The following is a 21,903-nucleotide window of genomic DNA, read 5'->3' on the forward strand; positions in this document are numbered from 1 at the left end:
TTCTTGCCATTCTCCCTTTCACCTCTTTCATCAACGAGCTGTTTCCCCCCCCCACACCTCTTTCATCAATGAGCTGTTTCCCCCCCACCTCTTTCATCAACGAGCTGTTTCCCCCCCCCCCACCTCTTTCATCAACGAGCCGTTTCCCCCCCACCTCTTTCACAACGAGCTTCCCCCCCCCCCCCCCCACCTCTTTCATCAACGAGCTGTTTTCCCCCACAGGACTGCCGTTGACTGGATGTGTTTTGTTTGTTTGTCGACACGTTTCTCGGAAACCCAGACGCTGTCGTGCGTGAAAAGCCCAGGAGACGGCTGTTTCAGTGATAATGGATCCGTTCTGCTTTGTACCGACCGATCATACCACGCTCAAAGTCACTAGTTTTGCCCATTCTAACTTCATGGAACAGTAACTGAAGCCTGTCTGCCTGCTTTATATGGTAGGAGCGATCTGAGGTGTACCTAATAAACTGTCCGGTTAGTGTATATAGCTATAATAGGTACATTGTCTATTGCATATAGCCATAACTTTTGGGCATTGAACAGGCTGAATGATAGGCTTTTACTCACCTCTGATTGGTCCAAGGCAGCATCCTTAGCAACGACGTTAAGATCACTTCCTGAATAGCCCCCCGTCATTCTGAGAAGGTATATATTTTGTTAGAGCATGTTTAGTTGTATAGTTTATCTCTACGGTTATGCTTGGGGGGGGGGGGGGTGCTTCTGGTTGAGTGGGTGTCCATGCTGAAAACTTACTTTGCTAGATGGGCTAATTCCTTCTGGTTGAGTGGGTGTCCATGCTTTCCCAGTAGATTCTTCAGCAACTTGAAACGAGTCTATGATGATAGCAAACACATAACATTGGTTAACAAAAAAAACGGAAAATCTACCCAGTAAACCACTGAAGCCAGAACAACGTTCAGTGACGGTCCTGCACAAGGCGAAACATGCAACATGTATTTACCTCCTCTGTTGGTAAGGCTACATGCACCCTTTTGGCAAATCGCCTGTAAAAGGAAAAACAAAAAAACAAATTAAGTATTGTCACCAGGGGTTAGAACCGGTTCAGGGAACAGAACCGAAAACAGGACAACAATGACATGAAAAGAATCAGAACTGTGAATGAAAGTGATCTATACTGGTTATGGAACAGAACCGTTATTTTCCCTAGRCGTTTTAGGCTACCTGCCTCTCCCCCTCCGAAGCATAGGCTACAGTAGCCTACTGACGTTACAAGCCTGATTCGGAAATTAGGGAGAGAGAGAGAGAGATTTTTTTTTATTAGAAAATAATGGATAAACTTTTTAATGCTAATTAAGGATACTATATTGAACACGTTTCGCGTTGGATTTATTCACAACCCCCCCCCCCCCCAAAAAAAGATAAGACGTGTTTTGATTTTCATTCCGGTGCCGCTCTGCACACACAAGCTTAGCTAGCTACCTCTGGCTTTAACATCGGACCAAATCCAGGAAGTTCAAAAACATTCAAAGTTCCTTCCTCCATAGAAGCTGCTATATCACATGTACAATTCTGTGGGCCTAATTTCAGATAACGCATGTCATTACAACATGCCCAGTGCTACAAGCCAAACCCTCCTCCTTCACCCTCTCTCCCCACCCGTTTGTCACATCTCYCGCCCTACACTGGTCTGTCCAATGCATTACACTGTACATAGTTAACCCGCTCCATAGCAAGCTGCTCRATCCGCACTGAGTGGTCATTTAATGTTGAGCTAAATGTAAACAGCAACAAAATAACGATTTCAGAGGTTTTGAAAAAAGAACGATATAAAATGTTACTTATTTTTAGTTTAAACCGTTTCAGAACTTTATTTTGTGTGCAGAGCGTTATTAACCGGTTCAAATCAAATGTATTTATATAGCCCTTCGTACATCAGCTGATATATCAAAGTGCTGTACAGAAACCCAGCCTAAAACCCCAAACAGCAAGCAATGCAGGTGTAGAAGCACAGTGTATAAAATATGTGTGTGTGAGTGTATCATATCCAGTACCTGAGCACAGCTTTGTCTTCCTGTGTGTGTTGTGTTCAGTACCTGAGCACAGCTTCCTGTGTGTGTTGTGTCCAGTACCTGAGCACAGCTTCCTGTGTGTGTTGTGTCCAGTACCTGAGCACAGCTTCGTCTTCCTGTGTGTGTTGTGTCCAGTACCTGAGCACAGCTTCGTCTTCCTGTGTGTGTTGTGTTGTGTCCAGTACCTGAGCACAGCTTGGTCTTCCTGTGTGTGTTGTGTTGAGTACCTGAGCACAGCTTGGTCTTCCTGTGTGTGTTGTGTTGTGTCCAGTACCTGAAGCACAGCTTCCTGTGTGTGTTGTGTCCAGTACCTGAGCACAGCTTGGTCTTCCTGTGTGTGTTGTGTTGTGTTCAGTACCTGAGCACAGCTTGGTCTTCCTGTGTGTGTTGTGTTGTGTTCAGTACCTGAGCACAGCTTCCTGTGTGTGTTGTGTTGTGTCCAGTACCTGAGCACAGCTTCCTGTGTGTGTTGTTTTGTTCAGTACCTGAGCACAGCTTCCTGTGTTGTGGTGTGTCCAGTACCTGAGCACAGCTTCCTGTGTTGTGTTGTGTCCAGTACCTGAGCACAGCTTCGTCCAGCTCCTGTGGTCTGTTTGTAGCTCCCATCACCAGAACCCTCTCTGCCCCTTCTGACTGCACCTGCAACCATCCAGGAGACTAGTGTTGTTGAAGGAAACCTACACCAGATATACAAAAGTATGTGGACACCACTTCAAATTAGTGGATTCAGCCATTTCAGCCACACCCGTTGCTGACAGGTGTATAACATTGTGCACACAGCCATGCAATCTCCATAGACAAAATATTGGCAGTAGAATGGCCCTTACTGAAGAGCTCAGTGACATTCAACGTGGCACCGTCATAGGATGCCACCTTTCCAATAAGTCAGTCCGTTAAATTTCTGCCTTGCTAGAGCTGCCCCGGTTAACTCTGAAGTGGAAACATTGTGAAGTGGAAACGTCTAGGCTCAGCCGTGAAGTGGTAGGACACACAAGCTCACAGAACGGGACCGCCGGGTGCTGAAGCGCATAAAAATTGTCTGTCATCGGTTGCAACACTCACTACCGAGTTCCAAACTGACTCTGGAAGCAACGTCAGCACAAGAACTGTTCGTCGGGAGCTTCTTGAAATGGGTTTCCGTGGCCGAGCAGCCGCAAACGAGCCTAAGATCACCATGAGCAATGCCAAGCGTCGGCTGGAGTGGTGTAAAGATCACCGCCATTGGACACTGGAGCAGTAGAAACGTGTTCTCTGGAGTGATGAATCACGCTTCACCTTCTGGTAGTCCGACAGATGAATCTGGGTTTGGCGGATGGCAGGAGAACACTATCTGCCCCAATCCATACTGCCAACTGTAAAGTTTGGTGGAGGAGGAATAATGGTCTGGGGCTGTTTTTCATGGTTTGGGCCCCTTAGTTCCAGTGAAGGTAAATCTTAACGCTACAGCATACAATGACATTCTAGATGATTCTGTGCTTCTAACTTTGTGGCAACTGTTTGGGGAAGGCCCTTTCCTGTTTCAGCATGACATTGCCCCCGTGCAACAAAGCGAGGTCCATACAGAAATGGTTTGTCGCGATCGGTGTGGAAGAACTTGACTGGCCTGCACAGAGCCCTGACCTCAACCCTATCGAACACCTTTTGGGATGAATTGGAACGCCGACTGCGAGCCAGGCCTAATCACCCAACATCAGTGCCCGACCTCACGAATGCTCGTGGCTGAATGGAAGCAAGTCCCCGCAGCAATGTTCCAACATCTAGAGGAAAGGCCTTCCCAGAAGAGTGGAGGCTGTTATAGCAGCAATGTTCCAACATTAGTGGAAAGCCTTCCCAGAAGAGTGGAGGTGTTATAGCAGCAATGTTCCAACATCTAGTGGAAAGCTTCCCAGAAGAGTGGAGGCTGTTATAGCAGCAATGTTCCAACATCTAGTGGAAAGCCTTCCCAGAAGAGTGGAGGCTGTTATAGCAGCAATGTTCCAACATCTAGTGGAAAGCCTTCCCAGAAGAGTGGAGGCTGTTATAGCAGCAATGTTCCAACATCTGTGGAAGCCTTCCCAGAAGAGTGGAGGCTGTTATAGCAGCAATGTTCCAACATCTGTGGAAAGCCTCCCAGAAGAGTGGAGGCTGTTATAGCAGCAATGTTCCAACATCTAGTGGAAAGCCTTCCCAGAAGAGTGGAGGCTGTTATAGCAGCAATGTTCCAACATCTAGTGAAAGCCTTCCCAGAAGAGTGGAGGCTGTATATAGCCAGCAATGTTCCAACATCTTGTGGAAAGCCTTCCCAGAAGAGTGGAGGCTGTATATAGCAGCAATGTCCAACATCTAGTGGAAAGCCTTCCCGAAGAAGTGGAGGCTGTTATAGCAGCAATGTTCCAACATCTGTGGAAAGCCTTCCCAGAAGAGGAGGCTGTTATAGCAAGCAATGTTCCAACATCTAGTGGAAAGCCTTCCCAGAAGAGTGGAGGCTGTATATAGCAGCAATGTTCCAACATCTAGTGGAAAGCCTTCCCAGAAGAGTGGAGGCTGTTATAGCAGCAATGTTCCAACATCTAGTGGAAAGCCTTCCCAGAAGAGAGGAGGCTGTTATGGCAGCAAACGGGGGACCAACTCCATATTAACGCCCATGATTTTGGAATGAGATGTTCGATGAGCAGGTGTCCACATACTTTTGGTCATGTAGTGTGCATAAGGTATTTTGTAGCTCATTAAAAAACCCATACACGAAACATTCATAAAACAGTATATAGGAATTACAACTACCGTTGATAATTGCAGCGCGAGTAACATTACCGTGACATAACTAAAATGGTCGTTGGTCTTACCCCATCAAACTGTATGAGAAACTCAGTTTTTAACCGGCGGCTGGCATCGTGTTCTCCCTCCCTTCTCTCACAGAGCAGGCTGTCGATCTCATCTGGGAGGACGGCAAACAGACAGGAACCACAGCGAGCGTCACCACAACGTCAATGAATAGCTACTGTCTGTTCAGTCTCTCAGAAACAAACAAACATAAAACATTTTTATTAAAGCTGTAAAATGTCACTTTTTTGGACGACCTGACCAAATTCACATAGAAATGTGTGTTATAGATCTGTCCTTCTCATTGACAGCCAGTCTAAGAAGCAGTAGATCTGTTCTATGTGCGCTATTTCTATGCTTCTTGTTCTTAAGTTTAGTTTTTGCATCTTTTACTTTCGGTTTTGTACACCAGCTACAAACAGCTGAAAATACAATATTTTTGGTTATAGAAAAGCACTTTCGATGGTACAATGACTGTCTACACTATACTTAGTTGTTTAGTCACATAAACTGAAATTAGGCAAACTATTAGAATATTAGCAACCAGGAAATGGAGGAGCGATTTCTGCATCTTTAACTAGTCCACTTCACCCCTCACTATGTAAAGCGCTTCGAGTACCTCATGATGTAGAAAGTCGCTATAAAAATCCAATCCATTATTACACTAAACTAACGAATGGTCAGTTTTTTGGACAGACTAAAAAAAAAGAATAACCAATGGAAAATGTCAAGTTAAAATATCACTGTTGGACGTCAGACCACTGTTGGACCATGTTGAGTATACTGTATGGGTAAAAAGACATTCAATACAATCACTCAAACCAACCAATGAAGATGATGGCTGGCTGCAGTTCTCTGGCCACAGCAAACAGAGCTCTGACCAGCTTCTCTCCCTCTCCCACCTGGAAAGGAGAGGTACGGGTCAAAGGTCACTCAAGTCACAACTACTGCTACAAACACTTTACACTGGAACATAAAAGGTCAACTTTATAAAATGGTTTTAAAACTATCTTATTGATAGTTTAACTGATCACTCAGCTAACACGAATGTTAATACACTAGGTGGGACATCTCTACCTGGACCCTGGTCAACAGTAGTCCACTACCCTATAGACCCTGGTCTACAGTAGTCCACTACCCTGGTCTAAAGAGTCTAGTCCACATACCCAGAGAATAGGGTGCCATTTTGGGCACAGTAAATGACAACAGTCTTCAGACTCCTCACCATTTAGAAGTCAGACTGAAGCACTGATGTTAAAGAAGTGGCGTGGGACTCCATGGCAACTGCTTTGGCCTGGTAGAGCAACAGAGATCATTATCATGAGAAAGAGGACTCCATTTCTACTGCTTTGGCCTGGGTAGAGGGACAACAGAGTCATATTTCATGAGAAAGAGGACTCCATTTCTACTGCTTTGCTGGGTAGAGGGACAACAGAGTCATTATCATGAGAAAGAGGACTCCATTTCTACTGCTTTGGCCTGGTAGAGGGACAACAGAGATCAATTTTATCATGAGAAAGAGCACTCCATTTCTACTGCTTTGGCCTGGGTAGAGGGCAACATAGATCATTATCATGAGAAGAGGACTCCATTTCTACTGCTTTGGCCTGTAGAGGGGCAGCAGAATCAATGTATTATTCATGAGAAAGAGGACTCCATTTCTACTGCTTGGCCTGGGTAGAGGGACAACAGAGATCAATTTATTTATCATGAGAAAGAGGACTCCATTTCTACTGCTTTGGCCTGGGAGAAGGCAACAGAGATCAATTTATATCATGAGAAAGAGGATCCATTTCTACTGCTTTGGCCTGGGTAGAGGGACAACAGAGATCTATATCATGAGAAAGAGGACTCCATTTCTACTGCTTTGGCCTGGTAGAGGACAACAGAGATCAATTTATTATCATGAGAAAGAGGACTCCATTTCTACTGCTTTGCCTGGGTAGAGGACAACAGAGATCATTATCATGAGAAAGAGGACTCCATTTCTACTGCTTTGGCCTGGGTAGAGGGACAAAAGAGACATCATTATCATGAGAAAGAGGCATAATGTCTTCAACATGCAGTCAACACCATGTATGTCATTTGATTGTCACAAACGTTTGACTCACCAGCATGGTCTTCCGTTGCCTGGCGGGCCGAAGAGAGCAGACCTCGTGCCGGGATCTGAGACAGTGAACAGCTAGAGGGAACAACAACACCAATAGAAACTGAGCGGACTAGAGACAGCACAACACCATAGACTGGACTAGAGACAGCACACACCATAGACTGGACTAGAGACAGCACACACCATAGACTGGACTAGAGACAGCACACACCATAGACTGGACAGACAGCACACCACCATAAGACTGGACTAGAGACACACAACACGATAGACTGGACTAGAGACAACACACCACCATAGCTGGACTGAGACAACACCACCATAGACTGGACTAGAGACAGCACACCATAGACTGGACTAGAGACAGCACAACACCATAGACTGGACTAGAGACAGCACAACACCATAGACTGGACTAGAGACAGACAACACCATAGACTGGACTAAGAGACAAAACACCATAGACTGGACTAGAGACAGCACAACAGCATACTGGACTAGAGACAACACAACAACCATAGACTGGACTAGAGACAGCACAACACCACTAAGACTGGACTGAGACCCACAACACATAGACTGGACTAGAGACACAACACCATAGACTGGAACTAGAGACAACACAACACTATGACTGACTAGAGACACACAACACTATAGACTGGACTAGAGACAACACAACACCATAGACTGGATAGAACACAACACATAGACTGGACTAGAGACAACACAACACCATAGCATGGACTAGAGACAACACCATAGACTGGACTAGAGACAGACACAACACCAATAGACTGACTAGAGACAACACAACACATAGACTGACTAGAGACAACACAACACTATAGAGACTGGACTAGAGACAACAACAAACACCATGAGCTGGACTAGAATGACAACACACACCATAGACTGGACTAGACGACAGCACAAACACTATAGACTGGACTAGAGACAACAACACCATAGACTGGGGTAGAGACAACACAACACTATAGACTGGACTAGAGACAACACAACACATAGACTGGACTAGAGACAACACACATAGACTGGACTAGAGACAACAACGACCATAGACTGACTAGAGACACACCATAGACTGGAACTGAGAGACACACACAGACACTACAATAGACTGGACTAGAGACACACAAACACCATAGATGGACTAGAGAGCAACACAACACCATAGACTGGACTAGAGACAGCACAAACACTATAGACTGGGGACTAGAGACAGCAACACCATTAGACTGGACTAGAGACAACACAACACCATAGACTGGACTAGAGACAACACAACACTATAGACTGGACTAGAGACAACACTATAGACTGGAGTAGAGACAGCACAACACTATAGACTGGACTAGAGACAGCACAACACCATAGACTGGACTAGAGACAGCACAACACTATAGACTGGACTAGAGACAACACTATAGACTGGAGTAGAGACAGCACAACACTATAGACTGGACTAGAGACAGCACCACCACCATAGACTGGACTAGAGACAGCACCACCACCATAGACTGGACTACAGACTGGACTAGATTGAATCGTACTACACCGGCTCCGACGCTCATCTTATGCGGCAGGGCTGGCAAGCTACAAAGGGAAGCATAGCCGCGAGCTGCCCAGTGACACGAGCCTACCAGACGAGCTAAATCACTTCTATGATCGCTTTGAGGCAAGCAACACTGAGGCATGCATGAGAGCATCAGCTGTTCCAGACGACTGTGTGATCACGCTCTCCGTAGCCGACGTGAGTAAGACCTTTAAACAGGTCAACATACACAAGGCTGCGGGGCCAGACGGATTACCAGGACGTGTGCTCCGGGCATGTGCTGACCAACTGGCAGGTATCTTCACTGACATTTTCAACATGTCCCTGATTGAGTCTGTAATACCAACATGCTTCAAGCCGACCACCATAGTCCCTGTGCCCAAGAACACGAAGGTAACCTGCCTAAATGACTACAGACCCGTAGCCCTCACGTCCGTAGCCATGAAGTGCTTTGAAAGGCTGGTCATGGATCACATCAACACCATTATCTCAGAAACCCTAGACCCACTCCAATTTGCATACCGTCAAAACAGATCAACAGATGATGCAATCTCTATTTCACTCCACACTTCCCTTTCCCACCTGGACAAAAGGAACACCTATGTGAGAATGCTGTTTATTGACTACAGCTCAGCGTTCAACACCATAGTGCCCTCCAAGGTCATCACTAAGCTAAGGACCCTGGGACTAAACACCTCCCTCTGCAACTGGATCCTGGACTTCCTGACGGGCCGCCCCCAGGTGGTAAGGGTAGGTAACAACACATCCGTAACGCTGATCCTCAACACTGGAGCCCCTCAGGGGTGCGTGCTCAGTCCCCTCCTGTACTCCCTGTTCACTCATGACCCCACGGCCAGGCACTACTCCAACACCATCATTAAGTTTGCAGACGACACAACACTGGTAGGCCTGATCATCGACAACGACGAGACAGCCTATAGGGAGGAGGTCAGAGACTTGGCCGGGTGGTGCCAGAATAACAACCTATCCCTCAACGTAACCAAGACTAAGTAGATGATTGTGGACTACCGGAAAAGGAGGACCGAGCACACCCCCATTCTCATCGACGGGGCTGTAGTGGAGCAGGTTGAGAGCTTCAAGTTCCTTGGGTGTTCACATCACCAACAAACTAACATGGTCCAAGCACACCAAGACAGTCGTGAAGAGGGCACAATGCCTATTCCCCCTCAGGAAACTAAAAAGATTTGGCATGGGTCCTCAGATCCTCAAAAGGTTCTACAGCTGCAACATCGAGAGCATCCTGACTGGTTGCATCACTGCCTGGTACGGCAACTGCTCGGCCTCCGACCGCAAGGCACTACAGAGGGTAGTGCGTACGGCCCAGTACATCACTGGGGCTAAGCTTCCTGTCATCCAGGACCTCTATACCAGGCGGTGTAAGAGGAAGGCCCTAAAAATTGTCAAAGACTTCAGCCACCCCAGTCATAGACTGTTCTCTCTACTACCGCATGTCAAGTGGTACCGGAGTGCCAAGTCTAGGACCAAAAGGCTTCTCAACAGTTTTTACCCCCAAGCCATAACACTTCTGAACAGGTAATGAAATGGTTACCCAGACTATTTGCATTTCCCCCTCCCTCTTTACACTGCTGCTACTCTCTGTTTATCATATATGCATGGTCACTTGAACTATACATTCATCTACATACTACCTCAATTAGCCCGACTAACCGGTGCCTGTATATGGCCTATCTACTGTATATAGCCTCTCTACTGTATATAGCCTCACTACTGTATATAGCCTCACTACTGTATATAGCCTCACTACTGTATATAGCCTCTCTACTGTATATAGCCTCTCTACTGTATATAGCCTCTCTACTGTATATAGCCTCTCTACTGTATACAGCCTCCCTACTGTATACAGCCTCCCTACTGTATACAGCCTCCCTACTGTATACAGCCTCCCTACTGTTATTATTCACTGTTATTTACTGTTTTTTATTTCCTTACTTATCTATTGTTCACCTAATACCTGTTTTTTACTTAAAAATTGCACCGTTGGTTAGGTAAGTAAGCATTTCACTGTAAGGTCTACACCTGTTATATTCGGCGCACGTGACAAATAAACTTTGATTGGATTTGACTAGAGACAACAGACTGGACTAGAGATAACAAGACAACTGTGAAGCCCGATTCCCAAAATAGGGACGACCTCAACTGTACTGTGCTGGCTCGGATATTTTCATTTCAAATGGTCCTTTTCAGCAGATATGCTGGATGTGTAAACAGGCCAGACCAAAGCATCTCAGCTTGACTTGGGTACCCTAGAATGTGAATCAGGCATAACTGACAGATAGCAGCTCATAGCTGACAGATAGCACGCCCATAGCTGACAGATATCAGCTATAACTGACAGATAGCAGCTAAGCTGCGATAGCAGCTCATAGCTGAACAGATACAGCCCATAGCTGACAGATATCAGCTCATAACTGACAGATAGTCTAGCTGACAATGCAGCTATACTGACAGATAGCAGCTCATAGCTGACAGATAGCAGCTCATAGCTGACAGATATCAGCATAACTGACAAAGCAGCCATAGCGACAATATCAAGCCTACTGACAGTAGCGCTCATAGCTGACAGATAGCAGCTCATAGCTGACAGATAGCAGCTCATAGCTGACAGATAGCAGCTCATAGCTGACAGATAGCAGCTCATAACTGACAGATAGCAGCTCATAGCTGACAGATAGCAGCTCATAGCTGACAGATAGCAGCTCATAACTGACGATAGCATCGTCATAGCTGACAGATAGCAGCTCATAGCTGACAGATAGCAGCTCATACTGAACAGATAGCCATAACTGACAGTGCAGCTATTACTACAGATAGCACTCATAGCTGAAGATGCAGCTCATAACTGACAGATAGCGCTCATAGCTGACAGATAGCAGCTCATAGCTGACAGATAGCGCTCATAGCTGACAGATTAGCAGCTCATAGCTGACAGATAGCAGCTCATAGCTGCACAGATAGCAGCTCATAGCTGAAGATAGCAGCTCATACTGACAGATAGCAGCTCATAGCTACAGATAGCATCATAACTGACAATAGCAGTCATAGCTGACAGATAGCAGCTCATAGTGCAGTAACTCATAACACAGATAGCAGCTCATAGCTGACAGATAGCAGCTCATAGCTGACAGATAGACTCATACTGCAGATAGCAGCTCATAGCTGACAGATAGCAGCTCATAGCTGACAGTAGCACTCATAGCTGCAGATAGCAGCTCATAGCTGACAGATAGCAAGCTCATAACTGACAGATAGCAGCTCATAGCTGACAGAAGCACTTATAGCTGACAATAGCAGCATAATTAGACCAGATAGCAGCTCATACGCAGATAGCAGCTCATAGCTGACAGATAGCAGCTATAACTGACAGATAGCAGCTCATAACTGACAGATGCAGCCTCATAGCTGACAGATAGGCTCATAGCTGACAGTTAGCAGCTCATAACTGACGAGTAGCAGCTCATAGCTGACAGATAGCAGCTCATAGCTGACAGATAGCAGCTCATAGCTGACAGATAGCATAAGCTGCAGCACATTCTGACAGATAGCAGCTCATTACTGACAGATAGCAGCTCATAACCAGAGTAGAAGAAACATGCCACCCAGGTCTGAGTGCAGGTAGGAATGACTATCTCCTGAAGAGCTTGTTTAGCCAGCTCCTGACCGCTATGTCTTCAAAGCTCACTGATGACCCACTGAATAAACACACATGTTTAAATGACTACAGCACACAGCAGTCTCAATTACAGTCATGGGTTGTAATTACAGGAAGATAGGCACCGCCTTAACAAAGTGTCAGTGTGTGTGCCATCTCAAAAGTCTAAGATTTTGACGTCAGGCATCCCCAAGAATCAACGTTTAATTTGATCCTGATGCGGTCCACTGCCTATCCATATCATCGTCTCTAGAATCCCTCCATTGAATGTGCTGAGGGTTCTCTATCTAGGCCTGGTCACACATCTGTTAGTACTGTATAGCCAACTCCCCAGACATAACCAAAGGCTACGCGATAGCTCCTGGACCGGGCTACGCGGATAGCGCCGGGACAGGGCCTGCGGTAGCTCCTGGACCGGGCTACGCGGATAGCTGGACCGGGCTACGCGGATAGCGCCGGGACCGGGCTACGCGGATAGCGCGGGACCGGGCTACGCGGATAGCGCGGACCGGGCTACCGGAAACTCCGGGACCGGCTACGCGGAAACTCCGGACGGGCTACGCGATATCTCCGGGACGGGCTACGCGGATAGCGCCGGGACCGGGCTACGCAGATAGCTCCTGGACGGGCTATGCGGATAGCGCCGGGACCGGGCTACGCGGATTCTCCGGGACCGGCTACGGGTAGCGCCGGGACGGGTACGGCGGATAGCGCGGGACCGGGCTCCGCGGATAGCTCCTGGACCGGCTACGCGGATAGCGCCGGACCGGGCTACGCGATATCTCCGGGACCGGGCTACGCGGATAAGCCGGGACTGGCTACACAGATATCTCCTGGACTGGGCTATGCAGAGAGCTCATCTATCCTACCCGTCTACGATTTCATTCAGTATGGAAGCTGGCCAGTTTGCTGTCCACATTCTTAAAGTTCTCATGTCCTCTTCTGTGGTTCCTTCGATGCTGATGCTGCTGGTCTCTCATTCTGTCCTCTTCCTGCAGCCCGAGGGACAACTTAGAGAGAACACTCCATAAGTGCACATATCATAGACCATGAAACAAACATTTCACAGACCATAAAACAAAAGGATCACTATGAGCAACACGTCCATTTGAAACAGTATTTAAGACAAATTACAACTCAAAAACGTTGTTTTCTGTAAACTGTTACGGGTGGTTATAGACTAGATAAATATTTATGGACTAGAGGATAGGAGACGGGATAGGAAGGCCTGTACTTTAATGGACCAGGACGGAATAGAAAGGCCTGTACTTTAATGGGACAGGCGGGGACAGACCTGTCCAGGATACCTTGATATTGTTGGTCCTGCTTGGCCAGTGCTTGCTGGCTTTGCTGTGACTGGACATTAGAACACTGGACTGGCTGTTCTTTGGACCAAGAAGGCCTCAACTGAGGGGTAGGGAGATGGCTGGTGACTCTGAGGGCTGTGTCTTGTTTTAGAAGCTGATGCACCTTCTGTGGTGAAGAGAGGATGGAGAGAGACAGAGGGTGAGAGAGAGAGGATGGAGAGAGACAGAGGGTGAGAGAGAGAGGATGGAGAGAGACAGAGGGAGAGAGAGAGGATGAGAGGGAGAGGTTGAGAGAGAGGATGGAGAGAGACAAAGGTTGAGAGAGGAGAGGGTGAGAGAGAGAGAGGATGAGAGAGAGAGAGGTGAGAGAGAGAGAGAGAGAATGGAGAGAGAAAGGTGAGAGAGAGAGAATGGAGAGAGAGAGGATGGAGAGAGACAGGATGAGAGACGAGGTGAGAGAGGATGGAGAGAGACAGAGGTGAGAGAGGTGGAGAGAGAGAGGGTGAGAGAGACAGAGGGTGAGAGAGTAAGCGAGATGGAAAAGAGACCTACAAGGTTAAATAAAAAATAAAAAACTTAGTATACAATATTTGCAATTGCTAAACACATAGCTGTAATATACACTTGAATGTCATCTCTTTTAAACCTTTTGAGTGAGAGAGAGAATATTGATCTTGGTCAGGGATTTTTTACAGCACAAATCTATATAGCTCAAAATCTAAGTGTGCGCATCAAAGTGTTATGAGAGAGACTGCAGCATGCTCATATATTACCAGTATGTAGTATCAAGATGCAGCATGCCTCATATATTACCAGTATGGTGAGTCATCATGAAGACTGCAGCATGCCTCATATAACCAGTATGGTGAGTCATCATGAAGACTGAGCATGCTCAATATTGTACCAGTATGGTGAGTCATCATGAAGACTGCAGATGCCTCATATTTACCAGTATGGGAGTCATCATGAAGACTGCAGCATGCTCATATATACCAGTATGGGAGTCATCATGAAGACTGCAGCATGCCTCATATATTACCAGTATGGTGAGTCATCATGAAGAGCCAGATGCCTCATATATTACCAGTATGGGAGTCATCATGAAGTGCAGCAGCTCATCATATGGCACATGACTGCAGCATGCATATATTACCAGTATGGTGAGTCATCATGAAGACTGCAGCATGCCTCATATATTACCAGTATGGAGTCATCATGAAGACTGCAGCATGCCTCATATATTACAGTATGGTAGTCATCATGAAGACTGCAGCATGCCTCTACATTACCAGTATGGGGAGTCATCATGAAGACTGCAGCATGCCTCATATATTACCAGTATGGTGAGTCATCATTGAAGACTGCAGCATGCCTCATATTAACCAGTATTGGGAGTCATCATGAAACGCAAGCATGCCTCATATATTACCAGTATGGTGAGTCATCATGAAGACTGCAGCATGCCTCATATATTACCAGTATGGCGAGTCATCATGAAGACTGCAGCATGCCTCATACATTACCAGTATGGGAAGTCACCATGATGTGATACAATCTAAAACAACGTTCTCAACATCATCAGAGAGCTGACCTAGAAGAGCGAGTCGGTCCTTTGCCATGGTGAGATTGCTGATCATCTTAGTTTGAAGCCTCTTTGAACGATCACTATGTTCTCCTAAAGTGAAAGATGGTACCTGGTCAACAGCCACAACACAAACAACCTGATATTAACTTGAAAGATGATGAGGTAGGAAGTAGCTTACCTTGTCCTGTGACTTCAATAGCAATCCCCCTTTGAAGCTCTGCAATGCCTTTCTGATACCACTGGACTGCCTCCTCCTTGACACCTGCCATAACAAACCCACAGGCTCAGTCACACAGAGAGAGAGTAGACAGACATACAAACACTCCCAGTGTGCCGTTGCATATGCTTGCATACAGTTACACAACATGTATGATTGGCTTCGATGCAACCAACAGTTTTGACATTGTAAAACTCTCTTGGTTTCATCGATGCTAATGTATGATAAACATATATAATATATATTTTTTTTAAGATAAGGAGATGCATTCAACCTTTGTCATCTTCGTCGATCTTTAGTGCCACGGATATGTATTCAAATGCTCGTTTATGGTAGTTTCTAATGATTTCTCCGTTGTCTTTGCTGTCCCCCGCTCTAACTTTGGCCGACATGGTAGTGAAATAATGTACAACCAGTTACAGTCGCTAGCTACATCAGATTCTCAAATACAGAAGTAAACAGAGAGAACTATACACCAGAAAATGTTGTCAGCGTCCTCAGCAATGTATTATTATATCTCTAACCATTTTTATATACGACAGATGATCGTAAACGTGTCTATTTTACAATAATAACAAAACCAATGTAAAGACCCAGTCCACACAGTTCCAGGACATCGGTGTTTTGTTGGAACAGGAAGTTGGAGTTACGCATGCGTAGAACTACCGCACTTGTCAAACATTTAAACAAGATCCTAAATACCGTAATAAGTGTATATAAGAAAATATAATGTATTTCAGTCACGTAAATCGATAAGCACTGACAGTAGATAAATAGTGTGGAAGTTTACCGTGGCATACCAAAAGTAATGTAATATTCGTTATTTTTAGAAATAACGGGGGAAGACGCGAAGCGAGGGCGATAACTAGGCCCAAAATCTGTCTTCTCCAAGTTCACTTTTTTCCTCCGCTCAACAAGCGGCGAGTTTTTGTATGGAGATCAATGAGTGTCGCGTTTGGTTAATTAAACACAATTTAATGGTTTATTTGTTACTTGTGGCTTATTTAATCGAATAAAAGTTTCGTAATGTTTAGGTTCTTACGAGTGTACTGATATAAGTAGGATAAGTGACATCCCGACAACTTTGAGGGAAAAAGAACACTTTATATTGGAGATCTTCCCGTTGTTCAAGCGCATATCTGCCCTCTCATTGGCTGGAATGGTCCCACCTGATCTTGCGTCCTCCCGACTACCTTCCATTTCTAAAGACATTTATTTTCATTGTTAGAGCGGTCATTTGAGCATCTGGTCAATATAATAGATAATCTGTGGAACTGCGTTCAGAAATGTCAGTACTAGCCCTTTAAAAGTCACATTTCCGGAATTTGGATAGCCAATCAAAGCGCCTAATTTTCTGACGACTGCTCGGTTAGTTCTCTCTGGCTGTTTGTTGTTTCGGCGGCGACATCAATTTAGGAACCAACATAAACCATGGCAGAAGGTAACCAAAGATACGATTATACTAATATCTAACGCCTAAGATCATGTAGCAAATATTTATTTGCAGCGGGTTTCAGATTTATAAGCGTTTTTAGAAACCGAAGATTAGAGACCACGTCGAGTAGCTAGCAAGCTAACATTAGCTAGCTCATAGTTGGCGACTTGTCCAGTGTTGGGGAGTAAATGAACAATTAACGTTACATGTATATAGAAAATATCAACTAAACAATTTCGAAGATTTTACTGTGTTACAGTTCATATAAGGAAATCAGTTAATGTAAATAAATTGGGCACTAATACATGGATTTCAACATGAAAGGGAATACAGATCTGTTGGTCAGATACTACCTTAGGAAAAAAAATAAGGACAATAAAAAAGTAGCTGCTTGGATCAGAACCAGTCAGTATCTGGTGTGACCACCATTTGCCTCATGCAGTGCAACACATCTCCTCCTTAGTATAGAGTTGATGAATCTGTTGATTGTGGCCTATGGAATGTTGTCCCACTCGTCTTCAATGGCTGTGTAAAGTTGCTGGAATTTTGAATTACATATTTGGAATGTGGCCAAAATAGCTTTTTACCACCTGAGGAACATTGCCAAAGTGCAGCTGTTTCTCTCTCGGGCTGATACAGAGAGACTCCTCCATGCTTTTATTACAAGCAGGCTTGACTACTGTAATGCTCTCCTGTCTGGTCTACCCAAGAAAGCTATTGGTCAACTGCAAAACATACAGTATGCTGCAGTGTACTGACCAAGACCAGACGGAGAGAACACATTACACCGGTTTAAAGGTCTCTGCACTGGCTGCCTGTGAGTTTTAGAATATATTTGAAGATTATTCTATTGGTTTTTAAATCAATCCATGATTGTGCACCCCAATACATGTCAGACATGCTTTAAGTTATGTACCCAGTAGGTCCCTCAAGTCCTCTGGCCTTTTAACTATCCCAAAGCCTAGGACCAGGAGGCATGGAGAGACAGCCTTATAACTATCCCAAAGCCTAGGACCAAGAGGCATGGAGAGGCAGCCTTATAACTATCCCAAAGCCTAGGACCAAGAGGCATGGAGAGACAACCTTATAACTATCCCAAAGCCTAGGACCAAGAGGCATGGAGAGACAACCTTTTAACTATCCCAAAGCCCAGGACCAAGAGGCATGGAGAGGCAGCCTTATAACTATCCCAAAGCCTAGGACCAAGAGGCATGGAGAGACAGCCTTTAGTTACTATGCCCCCAGCCTCTGGAATAGCCTGTCAGAGAACCTGATGGGTCTGAATCTGTGGACATATTTAGTAGAGATCTTAAAACACACATTTTTAGATTTGCCTTTCCTTGGGGTGCTTTTTAATAGTCCATTTTGTTATTATTTTGTTTTTTAATCCTCTGTTGTGTAGTAAATGTTTGTTTTTATTTTCATAGTTATTTTTATTTGTTTTTTCCTGAAGTAACTTTAGTTCACTAAACAGTTTTTTTCTTAAAGGTGGCTTTAGTGTAGCTTAACTTCTTCCAGTGTGAAGTCATTTCCTTCCCCAGCCCCGCCCCCAACCCCGCCATCATCATGTTCAGCCTCCTCAACCCCGCGGCCGCCGTCGTCATGTTCAGAGTGGCTTCCCCGCCGCCGTCATCATGTTCAGAGTGGCTTCCCCGCCGCCGTCATCATGTTCAGAGTGGCTTCCCCAACGCCACCGTCATGTTCAGAGTGGCTTCCCCAACGCCACCGTCATGTTCAGAGTGGCTTCCCCAACGCCACCGTCATGTTCAGAGTGGCTTCCCCAACCCCGCCGTCATGTACAGTTGACAGAGACTAGCTGCTAGAATCATTTCCATCTGTTTTCTGCAGATGGTTGGATGCTTTGACATTTTGATCAGAACAGAGACCAATGCTATCATAGAAATAGAACAGCTAAGTCACTTTGTTTCAAGCCCTGACTTGGATACCTGATCAACACCTTTGCCTTTTTACTCACATTGTGTTTTGTTGACATTCAGATCACACGGGCATGGATCAGAGCATGGAGAGTCATACAGCTGTAAGTTACTGTACTGTGTGTTGAATCAGAGTCTGGGCTTACAGGAGACGTTGAATATGGCGATTCTCATTTAAACCCAGGAAGCAGCCATTCAACTTGCCATTCACCAGATTTTCAAGCTTAATAAATGTCCAAATACGTTTTGGTACTTACCAAAGAATGGCGTTTCGCTGAACAACTAGCGTCATTGCTACCGTTACGGCCGGTATGTACTTCCACAAAAGGATGAAATAAAAAGTTACATGCACCCGGGGAAAAAATACATTGTCTGGAAAAATTCAAAGTATAATTTTTTTGACCAAGTGTGCATGTGTCAAATCCACCTCTTCTGCACCTCCAATTAAATTCACTCATTACTGCCACCCACAGGTCGGCTGATCCAGCAGCAGGAAAGGTCTGATTTTTATCACCTACAACAACAGTGTATTAACCTCATAACAATCTGTTTCAGCCGTGCTACATGTAATAATATTTAATGTAAGTAGATTTAGGAGACACATTTTTACAGTGATTTATATATTTCTAGATGGGCTTTATTCAGTAGACACTAGGCTACATTTTTACAGTGATTTATATATTTCTAGATGGGCTTTATTTAGTAGACACTAGGCTACATTTTTACAGTGATTTATATATTTCTAGATGGGCTTTATTCAGTAGACACTAGGCTACATTTTTACAGTGATTTATATATTTCTAGATGGACTTTATTCAGTAGACACTAGGCTACATTTTTACAGMGATTTATATATTTCTAGATGGACTTTATTCAATAGACACTAGGCTACATTTTTACAGTGATTTATATATTTCTAGATGGACTTTATTCAGTAGAGACTAGGCTATAGTTTTACAGTGATTTATATATTTCTAGATGGCCTTTATTCAGTAGACACTAGGCTACATTTTTACAGTAACTGTACATTTCTAGATGGGCTTTATTCAGTGTATTGTAATTACATGACTAATATTGAGGGAGATGCAGTAGAGGTTGATTTGGCAGATGGTCAAATAAAATATTTATATTATTTTCAGACAAGGCATTTTTCCAGTTGCATGTAACTTTATTTAAACCTGTTTTGGATGTACATACTGGCAGTAATGACGATAGTTGCTCAGAGAAACTCCATTCTTTGAACATATTTTGACATTATTAAGCTTGAAAACCTGGTGAATGGATGCTTCCTGCGTTTAAAGGAGAATCGCCATATTCAACGTCTCCCGTAAGACCAGATTCTGGTGTGTGACTGTTTTAGGGAAATATTAGCCTCTGCTACAGGGTTTCACCTCAAAGTGAATGAAGCCTTGAGCTGAGGTTAGGGAAGTATTAGCCCATGTTATAGACATCGATGTTACTGTTTAATAATAACTTTACTGTCTACATGATGGTGAAGCTAGGGAAATACAGGCTGACATGCTTCTACATTACTCCTCCCTTCCAGAAGATCGAGGATACCGAGAGGTCCAACACAGAGAAGATGTCTAAACAGAAAGTGGATCTTCAGTCTCTCCCAACACGGGCATATCTGGACCAGACTGTGGTGCCAGTCCTTCTACAGGGGCTCTCTGTGTTAGCCAAAGAACGGTGGGCTTAAATACATCAAATTTAATAAGGTTCTTTTTTTTTTTTCGTCAAAGTGCTTTACAGATACCCCGCCTAAAACCTGAACGAGCAAGCAAGTAGGCAGAAGCACAATGGCTAGGGGGAAACAGTCCCTAGAAGGCAGCAACCTAGGAAGAAACATAGATGAACCAGGCTCCAATACATATCCTTTCCTTGTCTCTTATGCTGTATATCCCCAGTCTCACAACATCAGCCTGTGTTGTGTGGTTAGGCTGGGCACTGAAATAAAGAATAGATACTCGCACACTGAATAATGCCCTCGTTGTTATTATTGGACGCTGTGCCAAATAAAACAACATGTTTCTGTATAATGGACCAATAAAGATATTATATAATTTTATTTACGTTTTATTTGTATTAATCCTAGCTCTTCTCTTCCAGGCCTCATAATCCCATTGAATTTCTAGCTGCACATCTCCTCCAGAACAAGTCTCAATATGAGGACCGCATCTAACACCTCTGAAGAAACTACACTGGTCGACTTATCATCAGAGACAAGCTGTGTGTTTCATTTTGCATCTGAATTGTAAAGTGTTTTTTGTTTTTTTCTATACTGTATGTACCGGCTGGAGTATACTGATTTCTTATTATTTTCTATTATACATGTTTGTTGAACAAACACTATTTTTGTTTCTGTAATTGACTGTACGTGTTAGTGTGTTACTTCCCCACATATACCCATTAAACATCCATGACTGATATCAAATGTCTGATATTCTGATTGATATTCTGATTTAGAACATTCTGCATTCATAAGAGAACCAAATATCACAGTCATTGTAAGTAAAACTTTCCTCCTGTAAAGTAAAGATCAGCTAAATCATTGCTAGTAAGCAGTGCTTGACTTGGGATTAAATAAATTCAGGAGCTGTCATTTCCCAAATCGGTCCACTAGACTACATTCACTGAAATTCACAAATTACATTATGCTATATAGAAACTTCTGATTATTCACTGTTTAAGGGTTCTTACACATTTTCCATTTACTTCTCCATGACTTTTAACCACATTTTCATTATAGCTTGGAAAAGTAAGCATTATTAACATTTCAATGGCTGCTGTGTCTGATCCCATGTAGGCCTACCATCTCCTGCCGTTGTGCCCTTGTCAACATGTGGTCAACCCTCCATCTGGAGAGCTCCTGTTTTGTGCAGGCTTGGCTTTTGATCCAGCCCCGAAACACCCAAGTCTGCCCAAGGTCCTGTTGAGCGGCTGATGTTTAGGGCTACAATGTGGTTAGAGCAGGGCTTGAACAAAAGCCTGCACACCCAGTAGCTATCCTGGAGGATGGTTGCCACCCTTGATATAAAATATTACAACCATATTATTCCCTCATTCAATGGATACAGTAGGCTACTTCAAAGCCAGGAACTGTATCTAACTAGACATGTTCACATACAGTATAAGGCTCTAATATGCATGTTTCCGGGGAGATCTATTCACAGAAAATTATTTGTCAATTAGGCTATTATATTTTTAACCTTGTCGAAT

At 44.5% G+C, this 21,903-nt stretch overlaps 1 protein-coding gene, 1 long non-coding RNA gene and 1 pseudogene across 2 annotated transcripts; 1 reads left to right on the plus strand and 2 right to left on the minus strand.

Annotated features, from left to right (window-relative positions):
* The window catches only part of LOC112073105 (spastin-like), a 27,165-nt pseudogene extending 10,722 nt beyond the window's left edge, over positions 1-16,443 (minus strand).
* On the minus strand, positions 8,261-10,850 carry LOC139025021 (uncharacterized). The gene is made up of 2 exons (XR_011476450.1): positions 8,439-10,850; positions 8,261-8,384 (listed from the first exon to the last, which is right to left on the minus strand). It is a non-coding gene; the product is annotated as an uncharacterized lncRNA (long non-coding RNA).
* Positions 16,444-16,543: 100 nt separating the features above from the next.
* LOC112073103 (protein dpy-30 homolog) lies at positions 16,544-21,118 on the plus strand. The gene is made up of 4 exons (XM_024140456.2): positions 16,544-16,756; positions 18,748-18,788; positions 20,231-20,373; positions 20,794-21,118. The coding sequence occupies exons 1-4, from the start codon at positions 16,747-16,749 to the stop codon at positions 20,864-20,866; spliced, it is 267 nt and encodes an 88-aa protein (XP_023996224.1). The 5' UTR covers positions 16,544-16,746; the 3' UTR covers positions 20,867-21,118.
* The last annotated feature ends 785 nt before the right edge of the window (positions 21,119-21,903 follow it).

Source organism: Salvelinus sp. IW2-2015, unplaced genomic scaffold (assembly GCF_002910315.2).
Source record: "Salvelinus sp. IW2-2015 unplaced genomic scaffold, ASM291031v2 Un_scaffold2147, whole genome shotgun sequence".
Classification (NCBI taxonomy): domain Eukaryota; kingdom Metazoa; phylum Chordata; class Actinopteri; order Salmoniformes; family Salmonidae; genus Salvelinus; species Salvelinus sp. IW2-2015.